Raw genomic sequence first — 17,562 nt, 5'->3', positions numbered from 1 at the left:
ATTTTGGGGGTGCTTGGGAACAGTTCTTACCACTTACAGAGTTTGCTTACAACAACAGTTACCAGTCAAGCATTCAGATGGCTCTGTATGAGGCTTTGTATGGTAGGCGGTGCCGGTCTCCAGTGGGTTGATTCGAACCAGGCGAGGCTAGACTTTTGGGTACAGACTTGGTTCATGATGCCCTGGAAAAGGTTAAGTTGATTCAGGATCGACTTCGTACAGCCTAATCTAGACAGAATAGTTATGCGGATCGGAAGGTTCATGATGTTGCATTCATGGTTGGTGAGAGGGTATTGCTCCGATTTTCGCCTATGAAGGGTGTGATGAGGTTCGGGAAGAAGGCCAAGTTGAGCCCTAGGTATATTGGGCCTTTTGAGATTCTTGAGAGAGTTGGAGAGGTGGCTTACAGACTTGCACTACCACCTAGTCTTTCTGCGGTTCATCCGGTATTCCATGTTTCTATGCTTCGGAAATATCACGGCGATCCGTCTCATGTGTTAGACTTCAGTTCGGTTCAGTTGGACAAGGATCTATCTTATGTTGAGGAACCAGTGGCTATTTTAGATAGGCAGGTTCGAAAGCTGAGGTCAAAGAACATTGCTTCCGTAAAGGTTCAGTGGAGGAGTCATCCGGTTGAGGAGGCGACTTGGGAGGTCGAGAATGATTTACGCAGCTGTTATCCACACTTATTCACCAGCTCAGGTACTTTTTCTAACTCCGTTCGAGGACGAACGTTTGTTTTAGAGGTGGAGAATATGATGACCCAAAATGTCATCTTTAAATTTAATGATTAATTATGTGATCTAAGCACTATTTACCATTACTCGACTTGCGTGTGCAGTCCGTAAAAATTTTCCGGAAAGTTTTCAGGTGAAAAATGGATTAAAATGTTAATTAGATGTTTAAAACACAAATGAGTTGACTTTGGTCAACATTTTGAGCAAACGGAATTGGATCAGTATTTTGACAGTTCCGGTAGGTCCGTATCGTGAGTTGGGACTTGGGCGTTTGTCCGGAATCAAATTCCGAGGTCCATAACCCGAGATATGGAATTTTGATGAAAAATTTAAAGTTTGAGTTCAAATAGTGACTGAGTATCGAATTATGTGCAAATGACCCCAAAATAGAATTTTGATGATTCCAACTGCTCCGTATGGTGATTTTAGACTTAGGAGCGTGATCGGAATTTTATTTGGAAGTCTGTAGTGAAATTAGACTTGAAATGGCTAAAATAGGAATTTAAAGTTTGAAAGTTTAACCGGGGAGTTGACTTTTTGATATCAGGGTCAGAATCCAGTTCTGAAAATTTTTCACAACTCCGTTATGTCATTTATGACTTGGGTGCAAAATTTAAGGTCAATCGGACTTGATTTGATAGGTTTCGACATCGAATGTAGAAGTTGAAAATTCTAAGTTTCATTAAGCTTGAATTGGAGCATGATTCGTGATTTTAGCATTGTTTGATGTGATTTGAGGTTTCAAATAAGTTTGTATGATGTTTTAGGACTTGTTGGTATTTTGGGTTGAGGTCCCGAGGGCCTCGGGTGAGTTTCGGATAGTTAACGGATCAAAAGTGGGACTTAGCTGCTGCAAAAGCTGCTGTAATTTTTCTGCTGGAAATGCTGTCAAAATCGGGCTGCCTGTCAAAATCGAACTCCCTGTCAAAATCGAGCTCCCTGTCAAAATCGAGCTCCCTAACAAAATCGAGATCCCTGACAAAATTGAGCTCCCTGACAAAATTGAGCTCCCTGATAAAATCGAGGTCCCTTACAATCGAGGTCCTTGACAAAATTGAGGTCCCTGACAAATCGAGGTCCCTGACAAATTGAGGTCCCTGACAAAATCGAGGTCCCTGATCGAACTGGACAGATCGAGCTCCCAAGATTGAACTGGACAGATCGAGCTCCCAAGATCGAACTGGACAGATCGAGCTCCCAAGATCGAACTGGACAGATCTGTAAGTTATAAAAATAGTGGCATTCAACACTTGCCATTTTTTGACAAACTTGAGCTTGAACAGAGGCGACTTTTGACAGATTTTCAAGGAAAGACATTTGGGGTAAGTGATTCCAACTCGGATTTGGTCTATATACACAAATACATCATTGTTTTCACCATTTAATTAGTGTTTTGAGATTGAAATTTGGAAAATTTTAGAAATCTCATAGAAATAAATTTTTGAGATTTCGGTGTCGATCTGGAGTCCGATCGGAGTGAAACTGATATGGTTGGACTCGTAATTGAATGGGTTGTCGGATTTTATAAGTTTCGCCGGATTCCGAGATGTGGGCCCCACTGACAAATTTTGAGCTAATTTCGAATTTTACTGAAAAATATAGTATTTTCTTATGAAATTGATTCCTATAATTTTTGTTGACTGTATTGAATTACTTATGACTAGATACGAGTCGATCGGAGTCGAAAAATCCAGAAAAAAGCATAATACTTGGTTAAATTGGAGCAAGTTGAGGTAAATGACTTGTCTAACCTTGTGGGGGGAAAATTTCCCTAGGATTGGTATTAATTATAATGTGATAAAAGTCGTGTACACGAGGTGACGAGTGTGTACACGGACTAAATGTGAAGGATTATTTGTTCAAATTATGAAGATCACTGTTACATATTAATTAAATTATTAAATCTTGTTATATTCTCCATTAATGATTTGATTTGTATACCTTAAATTTGCATGATATTTTCCTGCTAATTGTTTTACCTGTTTGATTGAAACTTGATTTCTTTTATACCGTGCATTATTTGAAGGTTGATTTTTCTTTAAATTAAGTATTATTAATATGAAATATTATTTTTCTGAATTATTTTATTCCTGATTATTTTCGCAAGATTTTTGGTACTCATTGTGATTGAGCCGTGAGCACTTTATTGTGGAAAAATATTATTTTTGGATTATTTTGGCATGAGCCGTGAGCTCTTTATTGTTGAAAAATATCGTTGTTGATTTATTTTTGGAAAATTAAAATATTGGGCACTTGAGGTGCAAATTGTGATATATTGTGATATTGATACGCATGCGGTGGTATAAGGTATGGGGATTGAAACGCATGCGGTGAGATAAGGGTGGCTTGATACGCGTGACTAGTAGGGGTGACTACTAGAAGTCATGCGGTGTGATAAGGGATGCTATTTCGGAAAAAATATTTTTTTAAATAAATTGTGAAGGCTCCCGCGGTGATATAAGGAAATGAGATATTGTGAATTTATTTATGACTTGGGACTACGAGGTGGTACCTCGGTAGTGCCCTTGTTGATATTGATTTATGGTTATAGTTGTCTTCGATTAATTGCTGTGATTTTCATAAAGCTGAAAGGAAATTCTGTTTTGATTCCACGAGATATTATTTGCAATTAATTGGTGTCATTAAATGTGACATACTATTTGATACATTTCCGTATTCATTTTTATCTTATTAAATTGTTTAAATATTTTTTCATGTCATTATCTATTCTCCAGTAGGGCTTGATCTGACCTCGTCACTACTCTATTGAGGTTAGGCTTGGCATTTACTAAGTACCGATGTGGTGTACTCATACTACGCTTCTGCACATCTTTTTGTGCAGATCCAGGTACATCTTACCAGTTTAGACGTTAGTGAAGCTACCTGCGCACAGAGACTTCGAGGTATATCTGCCAGTGTTCGCAGACTCCGGAGTCCCCTTCTATCATTTTATGTTGCTTCCTTATTTTTCTTTAAACCTTGATACATAGAAATATTGAGAATAAATTTTAGAAGCTTGTGACTTATTTCTACTGAGTTTTGGGAGTTGTAATTATTTGAATTGTAGTTTATTTATTTCAGATATTTATGATTATTCCGCATTGATAGGCTTACCTAGTCTTAGAAACTAGGTACCATCACGACCTTCTACGGAGGGAATTTGGGATCGTTACATACTTCTCATTTTTTCATTTTCTCTTCTTTGTTAGAAACTTCCTTTTTCCCAGAAGAACATGCTCTTTCTGTTTTTTTTTTGTTTTTTTTATTTTGCTCTACTCCAATTACAACTCTCATGTAAAGAAATCTCAGTGAACTTAGATTATGGTGGGCTGCTCTATTGCTCTTATCCCATCATATATGTGATCAAAGTCTCATTGTGCCGATCTTTAAAGGAAACTCAGCACATATATCAGTAGACTATAATTTATACGCCTACGATCTTAAATCTGATGCAGTTATTCTTGATTAACATATTTTATTTTGATTGTTTTATTTATTTTTTTCTTTTCTCCTTTGAATATTAATTTACGCTTTGCTTTTCGGACTAATTATGAAAACGACTGGTTCCATAGAGCTATTTTTCCCCTTTTCTCTGCGATAAACATTCAAAGACTATGGGTTATTTTTGTTAATCGTTTCCTTCTGATAATCAATGTAGCTTAGGATTTATCTTTGTTTATAGAGTTAAAGTATAAGTATTTTGTAATTCAATGAGATGAGATGAAACCTGGAGAATATCTTTAGATAAAAAGAAAGAAAGAAAAGATGAAAGATTTGTTTTAAAAGAAATTCTAGCAATCAATTGCATATATTAATATTTCGAGAAATGAATAGTGAAGAAAATCGCCGAATAAAAAAAGGAATAGTGAAGAAAAGTCATTTTCCAATATATCTATGAGGTCTAGAATCAATGGCAAAATTAGAAGCTTCATGTTACGTGCTTCACCAAAAAAATTGAAATTGAACACAAAAAATGGATACACGATGCATTAGGTAAAGATGAAAAAACTAGCCAATAGCTTGAAGTCAAGCCGAATTAATGCGAGAAATCTTTTTAAAAGCATTGTAATTGATATTTTACGTGCGATCCGAAAACTTTTTAAAAAATGGATGGAGAGAGTACTTTTATTCAATAACTTCTTGATATGTATGCGGCTGTAAAAAAGAGGCTACAAGTTCTAGAAGACAAGGCACAAACTTTAAGATGTGAAGCACTTGCAAACATAGCTGACATTGCTTATATTCACGATAAAACTACGTACTTATGAAATATCAAAATTCGAGAAAATTGCCAAGCTGAATATGTGGTATATTAGAAGAACTGCATAAGAAAAAGTTATACCATTTTAGTTTAGTGTCTACAACTAAAAAATATAATAGTGACATCGAGTCATACGAATAGGCTGACTATGTATTCATCAATTTCAGCTTGTGCTTTTTCCTTTCAAATTTTCAGTTGCTAATTATGCACAAGTTTTAATATTGTTTATATCATTTTAATTTTTTTGTACCAACTGATATGGAACACACGTGCAACGCACGTGTCCAGAAACTAGTATAATAAAAAATAGATAGATAAATTTAGACATTCTTTCTCAAGATATTTTAACACGTGAAGTCCGTCAATATCATGGTGGAGCAACATTAATGATAAGGAATAATACGAGACAAATTACTAAAGGCAAGAGTGAATGTTTGAAAAATTTATAGAGAATAGAATTTAACTTGAGGCGTGTCAAGGATATTGTCCTTAAGGATATTTTGTTCCCACAATGAATAATGTTATTATTGCGTATCCCCAAAAATTCAACAAGCTCTTTCAATTATAAACTAGAACCAACAATAACACAAACTCAAGAAAGAAAACTCAGCATATAAAAAAAGATAGAAGACTTTTACATAGTTCAAGTGTTTCACGTCGAAGTATATTGAATTCAAATTAAAAATTTTGAGAAACAAGACTTTTACATACTTTAAGTGCCATCGTATTTTTAGTATGCACTCCTAGTAATAGAACAGCAAACAGGAAAGATATATAAAAGGCATTTTTATCATAACATAACAATAAACTTCCAGTCTCTAGACAAAATCCCTGAGTCAGCCATTCTTTCTTCCACAAAAAATGTATACAAATCACAAAACTGCAACTCTGTTACTACTAATCTACTATGGCATATACAACTTCAAAATTAGGCCACTAAGAAAAAAGGTAAACAAAAAAATAGAAAAAGAAAGCGGAGGTCACGTGATTTCTTCTCATTTGTCTGCGCTTTGATAGACAAAGTTATTCAGTACCTTTACCGATGAAAGATAGCAGATAGAGAAGCGCATGTAGCCTAAAGGTTATGGGTTCATTTGAACTCATAACACGATGTGTGTGTGTGTGTGTATATATATATATATATATATATATATGTAAAAACCTACTAAAATCTCAATAAATGTTAGATCTGAACTCATAATTTTAACAGTATAATGAGCTCAATGCAAGTTTGAACCTCATTAAATTAAAATCCCGGATCTGCCTCTGTATGTCATGTAAAGGAATCCATCTTCATCCTTGTTTTCCTTGTAAATTGCAGATATCAGAACAGCTGCAGTGAAAGAAGATATATCAAGACTCAAATTGTCTAGGGCAAAAGTATGAGATTTGATGTAACATAATTTACTTACCAGTTGGAGGCAGAATGTTTTTCGACAAAGACAAATATGGCCTTCTCGGTGCTGAGATTGATCCTCTTTCGAACCACATAAACAAACTGGCCAACAGTCAAATCAGCTGGGACGAGGTCCTTACATCACAAAGCAAGACAAATATTAGTTTACACTAAAGCAGCTATAGATCTGTCGGATCTACTTATATATTAGGACGAATAATCGGCAACCATCATGACTTAGGAGACTAATTCTGGCAACATATTGAAGTTTATTTGCCCAAATAGCATGATGCTGATGCATCAACCTGTGTTTAATTACCAAAAGAAGAAACGTCTGAATACCTAGACAGTTCTTTGCACATATATATACAAATTAAACTACAAAATATATATTTCAGTAACAGAGCCAAACCTCCACGGCGATGAAGCCAAAACATCTAAATCAACCATCCGGTGCTATATAACGGCAGGAACATGTAGTATTTAGGATACGAAAAACCTCAGATTGGGACCATGAACACCAGGAACTACTGCACAGACCATACTTGAAATTGAATCTAACAGAAACGCATATGATTAATGAATTATATCATCAACCTTCGTGGCGACAAACTCTGTCAAATTGCTACTCCTGCTAATAAATGTAAAATTCTGCAGCATTCAGGATATATATATCCCAAACTTGCACAACCACAAATCCACCTCCATCAGGGGGCATAAGAGGAAAAGAAATGGAAACTCATAAACTCATATCAACCATGACAAACCACAATAAAATATCTTGTACTATCAACTTCCAGGCAACAAATTCTCTGATTTTATAATCAATTCATGAACAAAAATTTTGCCAACCTTTTACTACTACAAGCAGCATTCACAAGATATATCCTCCTAACTTGCTATGTTAATATCCGCATCCACTGCCCCCCCCCCCGGGCCCCGGGGTGGTGGGGGACACAAAGCGGATGACCGAACAAGTTGAGATCAAGCAAATATTCTACAAAATAATAATAATAATAATAAAAAATAAAAATAAACAGCACTAGAAATTAAATAAATAAAAATATCTGAAGTAAAACAGATATCATGTACCTAGAAGTCAAATATAACCACAAAAGAGAACACAAACTATAAGAGCAACTAGCACGCTGAAACCAATATATAGTTGGATTGGATTTCAACATGCATTCGGTGTTTTAAATGTAATAACTATAGAGCTTAAAACTGAACGCTTTATTCTTAACAATCACCATCATGGAAAGTCGCAGAAGCAACTTACTTCTTATCAATGTCAGAGATATCAGCCTTTTCTGCTTTCTCGACAATCACCTGAATGGGAAAACATAGCACTGAGGGATAAGAGTATTGAAGCATCAATGAAGGGCACGGTTCCAGTAAAAAATCATTTAAAGATATTTTTCAATAGTTTTTCAAACAAAGGCTCAATGCAAAGGTGAGCAAAAATGATGAAATCATAAGCAGCCCCTCGGGCAAACCACACAGTTACTCGTGTCACTCGGGCATACCTCACAATCACTCTTGCCACTCGGGCATACCTCACTATCACTCTTGCCACTCGAGCATACCTCACAATCACTCATGCCTCACAGTCACTCAGCACTCGGCACTCGCACTCAGTAGGTACCTGCGCTCACTGGGGGTGTGTACAGACTCCGGAGGAGCTCCTTCATCCCAAGCAGAGACAAGATTCTAGCATTCAAATAAGAATCCAATGAGCCTTTGCACGAGATATGGGAGAGGTACCGCACTATGGTTATCATACCGGTAAAATGTCTGGATACTTCTCCCTGATGCGAAAAGATTCTGTCTGCCTCCTCTCTATTAAAAGAGAAAAACAAAATCGAAAACATCAGCAAAACGTATCGGAATAAAAACATCCTACAGTGCCAGGGTTTTTTTCCTTTGCAATGGGAAGTTATCAACTCGAGCAAATAGGGATATACTCGGGAGAAAACAAAACATCATAAGAACAGGTAACATATCTGGTCGATAGAAGCTATAGAGAAATAATTGCAAACCATCAGTTCATATACTAGTCAGCAATTCCAAATCAATCAATCAGTCAACTATGCATCGATCCAAATCAGTTGGGATCAGCTATATTGGATCCTATATATCTTTTTCAGTCTATTCAGGTTGATTCCATTCTTATACAAAACATTGCCTTTTAAGGAAAATTACAGATTCTCTAAATGTCAGTCTCTTCAGGTTGATTCCATTCCTATACAAAACATTGCCTTTTAAGGAAAATTACAGATTCTCTAAATGTCACTCTTATCTCTACTTGGATATGGATTAACCTCAACAAGTTGGTATCTTCTATGTGAATCATTTACTTTTATTGTGTTAGATTTTAGCTAAATGTCCATTAGTGCCTTGAGATTTTAGTAATTGTTTTTTAAAAAAAGAGCAGAAATTTAGTGACATGAAGTGTGAGGTTAAGTACTACAAAGAAAAAAATGTGCACACAATCCCAAACTAGTTGGTGTTGGCTAAAGGAATTACCTATATTTGTTTCACTCTATATGGACCTATTTAGTTTCAATAAGGAAAAGTTTGTTGATGTTCTCTAAAACAAGATGTTCTTTAAATCCCGATACTTAATCTAACAAACAAATCCCAAACCAAACTTGTTGAGATTATCAAAATGAGGAACAGTAAGATTATATATTACTAGTACGATTTATAAATATAAAAACTTGACAAGTTATCCAATTCTAGTAAACTTGAGCAGAACTTGGTGCAGAGTTCAAGTTGAAGAAGGCTGCCAAAAAGCTTATTTCCCTGTAGCAACTGCTACTGTGAATGCAACTGTTCATTCAGCAGTTCATATTCTGGTATTGCTCGACTGCTTCTTATCATTATACCAAAGACATCTTAGTAGTCATCATCTTCAGAATAAGAGCCATCGATGTATTGGTCATATATCTGATATTCTCCAAGACTCTGATCATCTTGCACTTCATCCACCCCCGCTGTACTGAATGGAAAATTACCAAATAGCTCTTGCAAGTAATCTCTAGAAACGTTATCATGGTTTGTTTGTGGATCATCATGCAGAGAGACATCCCCTTCCTGGCCAACAAGGTCAAGAGATTCGTATGCATCCATCTCATCTTCAACATCATCATCCTCAAACTCATCTTCATCATCTTCTGAATCATCAGGTTCGTCAATTTCATAGTTTTCTGCTTGTTCATCGACTTTATTGTTTTCTGCTTCTTTATTGACTTTCTCTTGCTCTTCAGGTCTTGCAACTTTCATATAATTGCAAATTCTCTTTGACTTTTCAAAACGGGTAGAGAAAGATTTTAGTAAAGAGTCTGCATCAGGATGAGGGCATACTGACATAAATCTCACAGCAATGCACAGCCTCAAGCAATCAAGTATATGAGAGGAGAACCATCCTGTTGTACTATCGCAAGTTTCTTGATTTGAGGGTTTCCTGATTTCTTGTTGAATGTAGTCGTCCTTGAGTTCACAAAGCTGCAATGACATCTGACATTTATACGGAAAAACTCGGAAGGCACATATATCATCCCATCTATGTTTCAATCCAGATGATAATTGGCTCTCACAGTAGCTTCGTAATTTAGGGTTGTGTACTCGGAAATCAATATTCTGGTATACGCGAGATTCAGGATCCTTCCGAGGATCATACCCTTTTTTTATCCAAAATCTACGGAAAGGCCCATTCAAAAAGTAATATGCAACTCTAACAAGAAGCTTTTTGAGCTTGCTCTCTCCAACCTCCAGACCCCCATCACGCAAGCGCTCAGGTAATGACTCTTTGGCCCATATTTGACGCTCTTCAAACAGCTCATATACCACTTTCTGCCATCTCCAATCATCTGAGCCCTGAAGTATGATCTTTTCCCAATCCACAGGTTTAGGAACCTCTTTGATATTAAAATCAATGCCAAGATTCCGCTCCATCTCCATCTCCCTCTCCCAATTTTGCCAGTCAAGTTCGTCCTGTTTTTTTTTCGAGCTCAAACTTGCACAACATTTTAATACAATATTTACAGGCATATCTTTTAAGGAGAACAGATGAGGTAGTAAAATCATCAAATCCTCCTGATCGACATCCATAAGACCTCCCTTCTCAAATTTAGGTTCCACATCTGCCCACTGTCTCTTTTTTCTTCTTGCAACATCAGCATGAACAGCAAGAACATGCTGATAGTCTACCATTCCATTAAAATGATAAGCTTCAGCAACATGAGAAACAATATTAGCCGAGAGATGCTCCTGGAAATTAGTAGTTGTCATCAAACATCTAGACTCATTCACCTTTTGTGCAGTTAATGAATGTGAATTTTCTTGTTCCCAGTTAACAGGACTTATTGAAGATTGTCTCGATATCCCACAACTACTATCGACATCCCTTACTTTAGTCTTGGAAATTTTCAGCAAGAAATTATTGCTATGCTTAAGCTCCCCGAAGGCAGGGTGTGAATAAGGATCTTCTGGACGGAAATAGAGCTCCAACTTATTTGACTGTGAAGTACGAGCCTTGACAATGCCTTGAATGCCGCCAAGAGTCTCAACAGCGCGTTCCATTGAAGAAGTGTAAGCAGGGTAATGTACAACAAAGACCTTGTTAGTGGGTAATATTCCTGATACTGAACCATCTTTTATAATCCCCATACTTTATTTCTCCGAAGGAGTTGAATGAAGTGTTTATATACTGCTGCTTGCGACTCTGTTCAATCAAAAACTTGCGTGTAAATAATCCTGACACAAAATTTTGCACATTAATAAAAGGGAGTAGAAAATTGCTCAAGGATTCTGGAGGAACTATTTTATCAGAGTAAAAATTGAAATTTCTATTAGTAAATTGAGCAAAATTACAACTGTCTATGTTCAAAGAGTGGCATTATACTTAAACACGTTTTGGAGCTACTGCGCAATAGAAATCTTCATCCCAAAATTGACTACGTCTATTCATACTATGCGTCAAAGGAGATACAATATGCTAATAAATGCGATAAAAAATTCCATGGATCCACCAAAAAACAAAAGAAAGAAAAAGCATCAAACAATTACAGTTAAATTTATCAGTTAAAGTTATAATCACAGTGGAGATTAACTATTGAAATTAAATATCGAATAGAACTTGTAGTGCAAAAAGGAACTTACAAACTTGTGGTACAAATTCCAAGAGATTTATGCAGAAGGCGAGAAAACGAAAGAAAAGAAGAGGAACAAAACAGAAACGCAGCTAAACGTAATAGCGCCAGAGGACAGAAAAAGAGATGAAAAAAATGAGAACACGAATTTGAGAAACCGAAGAAATTTGTGCGAATTCTTGGTTTGTTGAAAAAGGAACGAGTTTTTGGCCAATATGTTAACGTCGGTCTATTTTGGTACCTCAAGTATAGTTCTGAGCATATTTAGTCCCTTAAGTATGCTAAAGTGGAGCATATTTAGTCTCACTAACACAATGTGTTCAAAAACTAACGGTGTTACCCAACTCTGATTCATGAAGCAAATCTTCTGTTCTGAAGTAAAACGTTTTCTCTCTTTTTATTGGATAACATAAATTATCATTTTAATTCCTCATTTTTAGATAATGTCTTCTAAAATTTTGACCTTGAAAATATCCCCTTCTGTGCCAGTTTTCAATGAGAAAATGACACTGTATAGCCGCTGTAAAAATAATAGCTGAAAAAATATATAAAATTTGTATATTTTTTGTATATATAATTTTTTTTTTGTATGTTAATATACAAAAATTATACAAATTTTATATATATTTTTCGCTACTAGATGTAAATAGTTTTTGGCACTGGCTAAAAGTGATAATACAACCTGATTATTCGTTTGCTTCAATAATATGCCTAGAAGTGATCCTAGTAGCTCTAGTTTTTTCAAATTTTAACTTTTCTTTTTGGAAAAATCAACCAAAATTTTTAAATGTATATATATACAAACAAATATACAAATTTTATATATTTTTCGCCTATTATTTTTACGGCGGCTATACAGTGTCATTTTTTCATTGAAAACTGGCACAGAAGGGGATATTTTCAAGGTAAAAATTTTAGAAGACATTATTAAAAACGAGGAATTAAAGTGATAATTTGCGTTATCCAATAAAAGAAAAGGAAACGTTTTGCTTCAGAGCAGAAGATTTGCTTCATGAATCAGAGTTTGGTAACACCGTTAGTTTTTGAACACATTGTGTCGGTGAGACTAAATGTGCTCCACTTTAGCATACTTAAGGGACTAAATATGCTCAGAACTATATTTGAGATACCAAAATAAACCTACCCTAAAAGATAAATGACAATATTGGTCGGAACAGTGTAGATGAAAAAAGTGAAATTAGGTTAAAATAATTGCAATTATTTTTGAAAGGGAACTTTTCCTTCTTTGCATCAATAATTGTTATAGCTTTTTAAGTGCTCAATTTTGGTAAATTACACTCAACACTCCACTAATTTGTAGATACGCTCACTTTATTCAACAAATCAAATACTTACATTACCTTTATTGTGGAAATCTCGCACAATATTAGTTTGAATGTGATTTTCGTTTTATTAGAGTGTTAAGTATTTATTTTTGAGAAAACATATATGAATATCCATAATTAATAAGTATAATAAAAGTGGCAGTATTGGTTTTTAGGCTTACTTTTATTTTGGGAATGCATTGAAAAATACTGGACATAAAATTACTGGAGGGAATACTACTATGCACGGTTAAGTTATTTTGGGATCACATATCTAACTTTTTTAATATTTAGAAATTTGAAACCAACTAAGTACAATTTTGCTTATTAAATCGTTTCTTATTTGAACTAAGTATGAAGTCCCAATATTTACGAATTTAAAATCAATTAAGATATTATTTTCGTTCCAATGAATTCATTCTAATACTCAATTATTTATCGTTTAAGGAAAAAGAAAAAGAAAAACAGACATGAGATCAAGATGATTTGCTCGTATAATTAATTTCATAGAGTTGAATTGCGAAGGGAGAAACAATAAGCAAGGTAAAAATAGTACGGGCTAGCCAGAATAGCTAACGTTTGCAAAATCATTGAAAAATAGTCATTATTTTGCTGCAACACGGACCGGTCCAGCATAATATACTGGAGATTGGTGCACATGTGTATGAACTTCCAGCATATTATGCTGGAGCAGTATATTATATTGGAACTCCAATATATTATGCTGAAATATTTTTCGAATTTTGAACAGTATTTTCGTTCAGATTTATCTTTAGGAGAAATTTTTGTTAGGAGAAATTCCAAATGCATAGGGAAAGAGGCACCTTGCAAATTTGAGTTAATTTTTCAGAAATTCGTATGACCAGAGAAATCGGGTTGTGTTATAAAATAAAAAACGGTAAAGTAAAGACAAGTATAGAGAGAAACTGATATATTATTCAAATTTCAAACTTATGTACATAATGAACTGAAAACTCCTCTATTTATAGAAGAAAGGAAGCAGCTGCGAGGCTTTTCAGGAAGCAGTTGCGAGGCTTTTCTTTAGCTGCTTGTAAGTTGTCTGCATGAGCTGCTTGCAACCTGCCTGTTTAATAAGAAATTGTTGCAAATCATTTCATTGAACTGCTTGCAACTTGCCTGCATCAGCTGCTTGTAGATAAACTTCAACAAAGTACTAAATGGATAATCTTTTTCAGGAAGATTATCTATAGCGGAGTAATAAATAAACATCCACAATATAATTATTTTCATAACACTCCCCCTTGGATGTTCATTAAAAGGTATTGTGCCTCGTTAAAACCTTACTAGGAAAAACCCAGTGAAAAAAATTCTAGTGAAGGAAAAAGAGTACACATATTTAGTAATACGCATTTCTAGCTGCCTAATTAAAAACCTTATAAGAAAAACCATGTGGGAAAAAACCTTAGTAAGGAAAAAAGAGTACATTGCGTATTTTACTCCTCATGATGAAAACCTTGTTTCAAATGTTTGAGTCTTCGCATTCCAATCTTGTATACCATCTTCTCAAAAGTTGAAGTTGGCAAAGATTTAGTGAATAAATCTGTCGGATTGTCACTTGAACGGATTTGCTGCACATCAATGTCACCATTTTTCTAAAGATCGTGTGTGTAGAATAATTTTGGTGAAATGTACTTCGTTCTATCTCCTTTTATAAATCTTTCCTTCAATTGGGCTATGCATGCAGCATTGTCTTCGTATAAAATTGTGGATCTTTTATCACACTCCAAACCATATTTTTCTTGAATAAAATGAATCAATGATCTCAACCGTATGCATTCCCTACTTGCTTTATGAATAGCTATTATCTCAGCATGATTTGAAAAAATAGAAACAATTGAGTGCTTTGTGGAGCGCCATGATATGACAGTACCTCCACATGTAAACACGTACCCGATTTGAGATTGAGCTTTATGAGGATCAGATAAATAACCTGCATCTGCATAACCAACAAGATTTGCATTACCTTTGTTAGCATAAAACAAACCCATATCAAGAGTTCCCTTTAAATATCGCAAAATATGCTTAATCCCATTCCAATGTCTCCGAGTACGAGAAGAGCTATATCTTGCTAGTAAGTTAATAGAAAATGTTATGTCAGGCCTTGTAGCATTAGCAAGATATATAAGTGCATCAATTGCACTGAGATAGGGTGTTTCAGGACCAAGGAGTTCCTCATCCTCTTCTGGAGGTCGGAACGGGTCCTTATTCACTTCAAGTGATCGAACAACCATTGGTATACTCAATGGGTGCGCTTTGTCTATGTAAAAGCGTTTTAAGACCCTTTCTGTATAGGCAGATTGATGCATAAAGATCATGTTTGCTAAATGTTCAATTTGCAATCCAAGACAAAGTTTTGTTTTTCCAAGATCTTTCATCTCAAATTCTTTCTTAAGATATTCAATTGCCTTTTGGAGCTCTTCTGGAGTTCCAACAAGATTTATGTCATCAACATAAACAGCAAGTATAACAAATTCTGATGCCATTTTCTTTATAAAAATACATGGACAAATAACATCATTTATGTAACCCTCTTTCAGTAAATATTCATTAAGGCGATTATAACATATGCGCTCAGATTGCTTTAAACCGTACAAAGATCTTTGTAATCTGATTGAATACATTTCCCGAGATTTCGAATATGCTTCAAGCATTTTAAATCCTTCAGGGATTTTCATGTAAATCTCATTATCAAGTGACCCATACAGATAAGTTGTAACCACATCCATCATATGTATTTCAAATCTTTCACGTAAGGCTAAACTGATGAGATATCAAAATGTTATGACATCCATAACTGGTGAATATATTTCTTCATAATCGACTTCGGGTCGTTGTGAGAATCCTTGTATGACAAGGCGAGCCTTGTATCTTTTAACTTCATTTTGGTCATTCTTTTTTCGCACAAAAACCCATTTATGACCAACTGTTTTACACCAGCAGGTGTTTGGACTACTGGTTCAAAGACCTCTCTTTTAGCAAGTGCGTTCAATTCTGATTGAATTGCCCCTTGCCATTTTGGCTAATCAGATCTTTGTTGACATTCTTCGACAGATCGGGGTTCACAATCCTCACTATCTTGCAGAATGTTAAGTGCAACATTGTATGCAAAAATATTATCCACCACTATTTCAGATCGATTTAAATTAATCCCATCACTAGTAGAACTTATTAAAAGTTCCTCACTCACTTGAGTCTCGGGTTCATTAATTTCTTCATGAATCTCAGAACTAATCAGATCTTGGGTCTCTTCAGGAGATCCCTTCATAATATCATTTTGATCATTTGTCGATTTCTTTTTCTAGGATTTCGATCCTTAGAACCCAAAGGCCTACCACGCTTCAGGCGTGCTTTAGGTTCACTAGTTCTTATACTAGTAGATGGTCCTGCTGGGACATCAATTCGTATAGGCACATTCTCTGCATGGATATGTGACTTAGTTATCCTTTTCAAATCAGTAAATGCGTCTAGCATTTGATTTGCTATATTTTATAAATGGATGATCTTCTGGACCTCCTGATTACATATAAGGGTATGTGGATCAAAATGAGATAATGAAACTTTCTACACAATTTCTCTTTTGATTTCCTTTTTCTCTCCCCCTAATTATGGAAAATTTATTTCATCAAATCGATAATTTGCAAATCGAGCAGTAAATAAATCTCCAGTCAATGGTTTAAGATAGCGAATAATAGAGGGTGATTAAAACTCAATATATATTCCTAACCTTCTTTGGGGGCCCATCTTACTGCGCTGTAGTGGTGCTACTGGCATATATATAACACATCCAAAAATTCGTAGATGGGAAATATTTGATTCATGACCAAAAACCAATTGTGACGGAGAATATTTATTATAATGTGTTGGTCGGAGACGGATATGTAATGCTGCGTGCAAGATAGAATGGCCCCAAACATTAGTGAGCAATTTTATTTTTATAAGTAGTGGTCTTGCTATCAATTGCAGCCGTTTAATAAATGACTCTACAAGGCCATTTTGAGTATGAACATAAGCTACAGGATGTTCAACTTTTATTCCAACTGATAGACAATAATAATCAAAAGCTTGAGATGAGAATTGTCCAGCATTATCAAGGCGAATAGCCTTTATAGGATAATCTGGGAATTGTGCCCTTAATCGAATTATTTGGACTAATAACTTTGCAAATGCCAGGTTGCGAGATGATAGTAGGCAAACATGAGACCATCTTGAGGATGCATCTATTAGGACCATAAAATATCTAAACAGCCCACTTGGTAGGTGAATAGGTCCATATATATCCCCATGTATACGTTCTAAAAAGGTAGGAGACTCAATGCCAACCTTCATTGGTGATGGTCTAGTGATCATTTTGCCTTGATAACAAGCATCATAAGAAAATTCATCATTTGTAAGAATCTTCAGGTTCTTTAATGGATGCCCACTCGAATTTTCAGTAATTCGTCTCATCATTATTGATCCATGATGGCCCAAACGGCCATGCCAAAGCACAAAAGTATTTGAATCAGTAAACTTCTGGTTTACGGTAGAGTGTGCTTCAACTGTACTAATCTTTGAATAGTATAAGCCAGAAGATAAAGTTGATAACTTTTCTACCATGCATTTTTAGCCAGAAATATTCTTTGTAATACAAAGATATTCCACGTTCATTTCATCTATTGTCTCAACATGA

General features: G+C 35.3%; 1 protein-coding gene across 2 annotated transcripts; it reads right to left on the bottom strand.

Moving 5' to 3' along the window:
* Positions 1-5,817: 5,817 nt before the first annotated feature.
* On the bottom strand, positions 5,818-11,707 carry LOC107800139 (uncharacterized). 2 transcript variants are annotated; one of them, XM_075229814.1, is made up of 6 exons: positions 11,558-11,707; positions 8,178-11,120; positions 8,040-8,104; positions 7,674-7,723; positions 6,411-6,529; positions 5,818-6,331 (listed from the first exon to the last, which is right to left on the bottom strand). In XM_075229814.1, exon 2 carries the CDS (start codon positions 11,063-11,065, stop codon positions 9,293-9,295), a length of 1,773 nt encoding a protein of 590 aa, XP_075085915.1. In that variant the 5' UTR covers positions 11,066-11,120; positions 11,558-11,707; the 3' UTR covers positions 5,818-6,331; positions 6,411-6,529; positions 7,674-7,723; positions 8,040-8,104; positions 8,178-9,292. The 2 variants fall into 2 exon arrangements, with proteins under 2 accessions (XP_075085915.1, XP_075085914.1); XM_075229813.1 differs by having other exon boundaries at positions 8,178-11,152; positions 11,558-11,706.
* Between the last annotated feature and the right edge of the window lie 5,855 nt (positions 11,708-17,562).

The sequence above is a fragment of the Nicotiana tabacum genome, chromosome 14 (genome assembly GCF_000715075.1).
Source record: "Nicotiana tabacum cultivar K326 chromosome 14, ASM71507v2, whole genome shotgun sequence".
Classification (NCBI taxonomy): domain Eukaryota; kingdom Viridiplantae; phylum Streptophyta; class Magnoliopsida; order Solanales; family Solanaceae; genus Nicotiana; species Nicotiana tabacum.
This window is presented reverse-complemented; position numbering and strand designations above follow the sequence as displayed.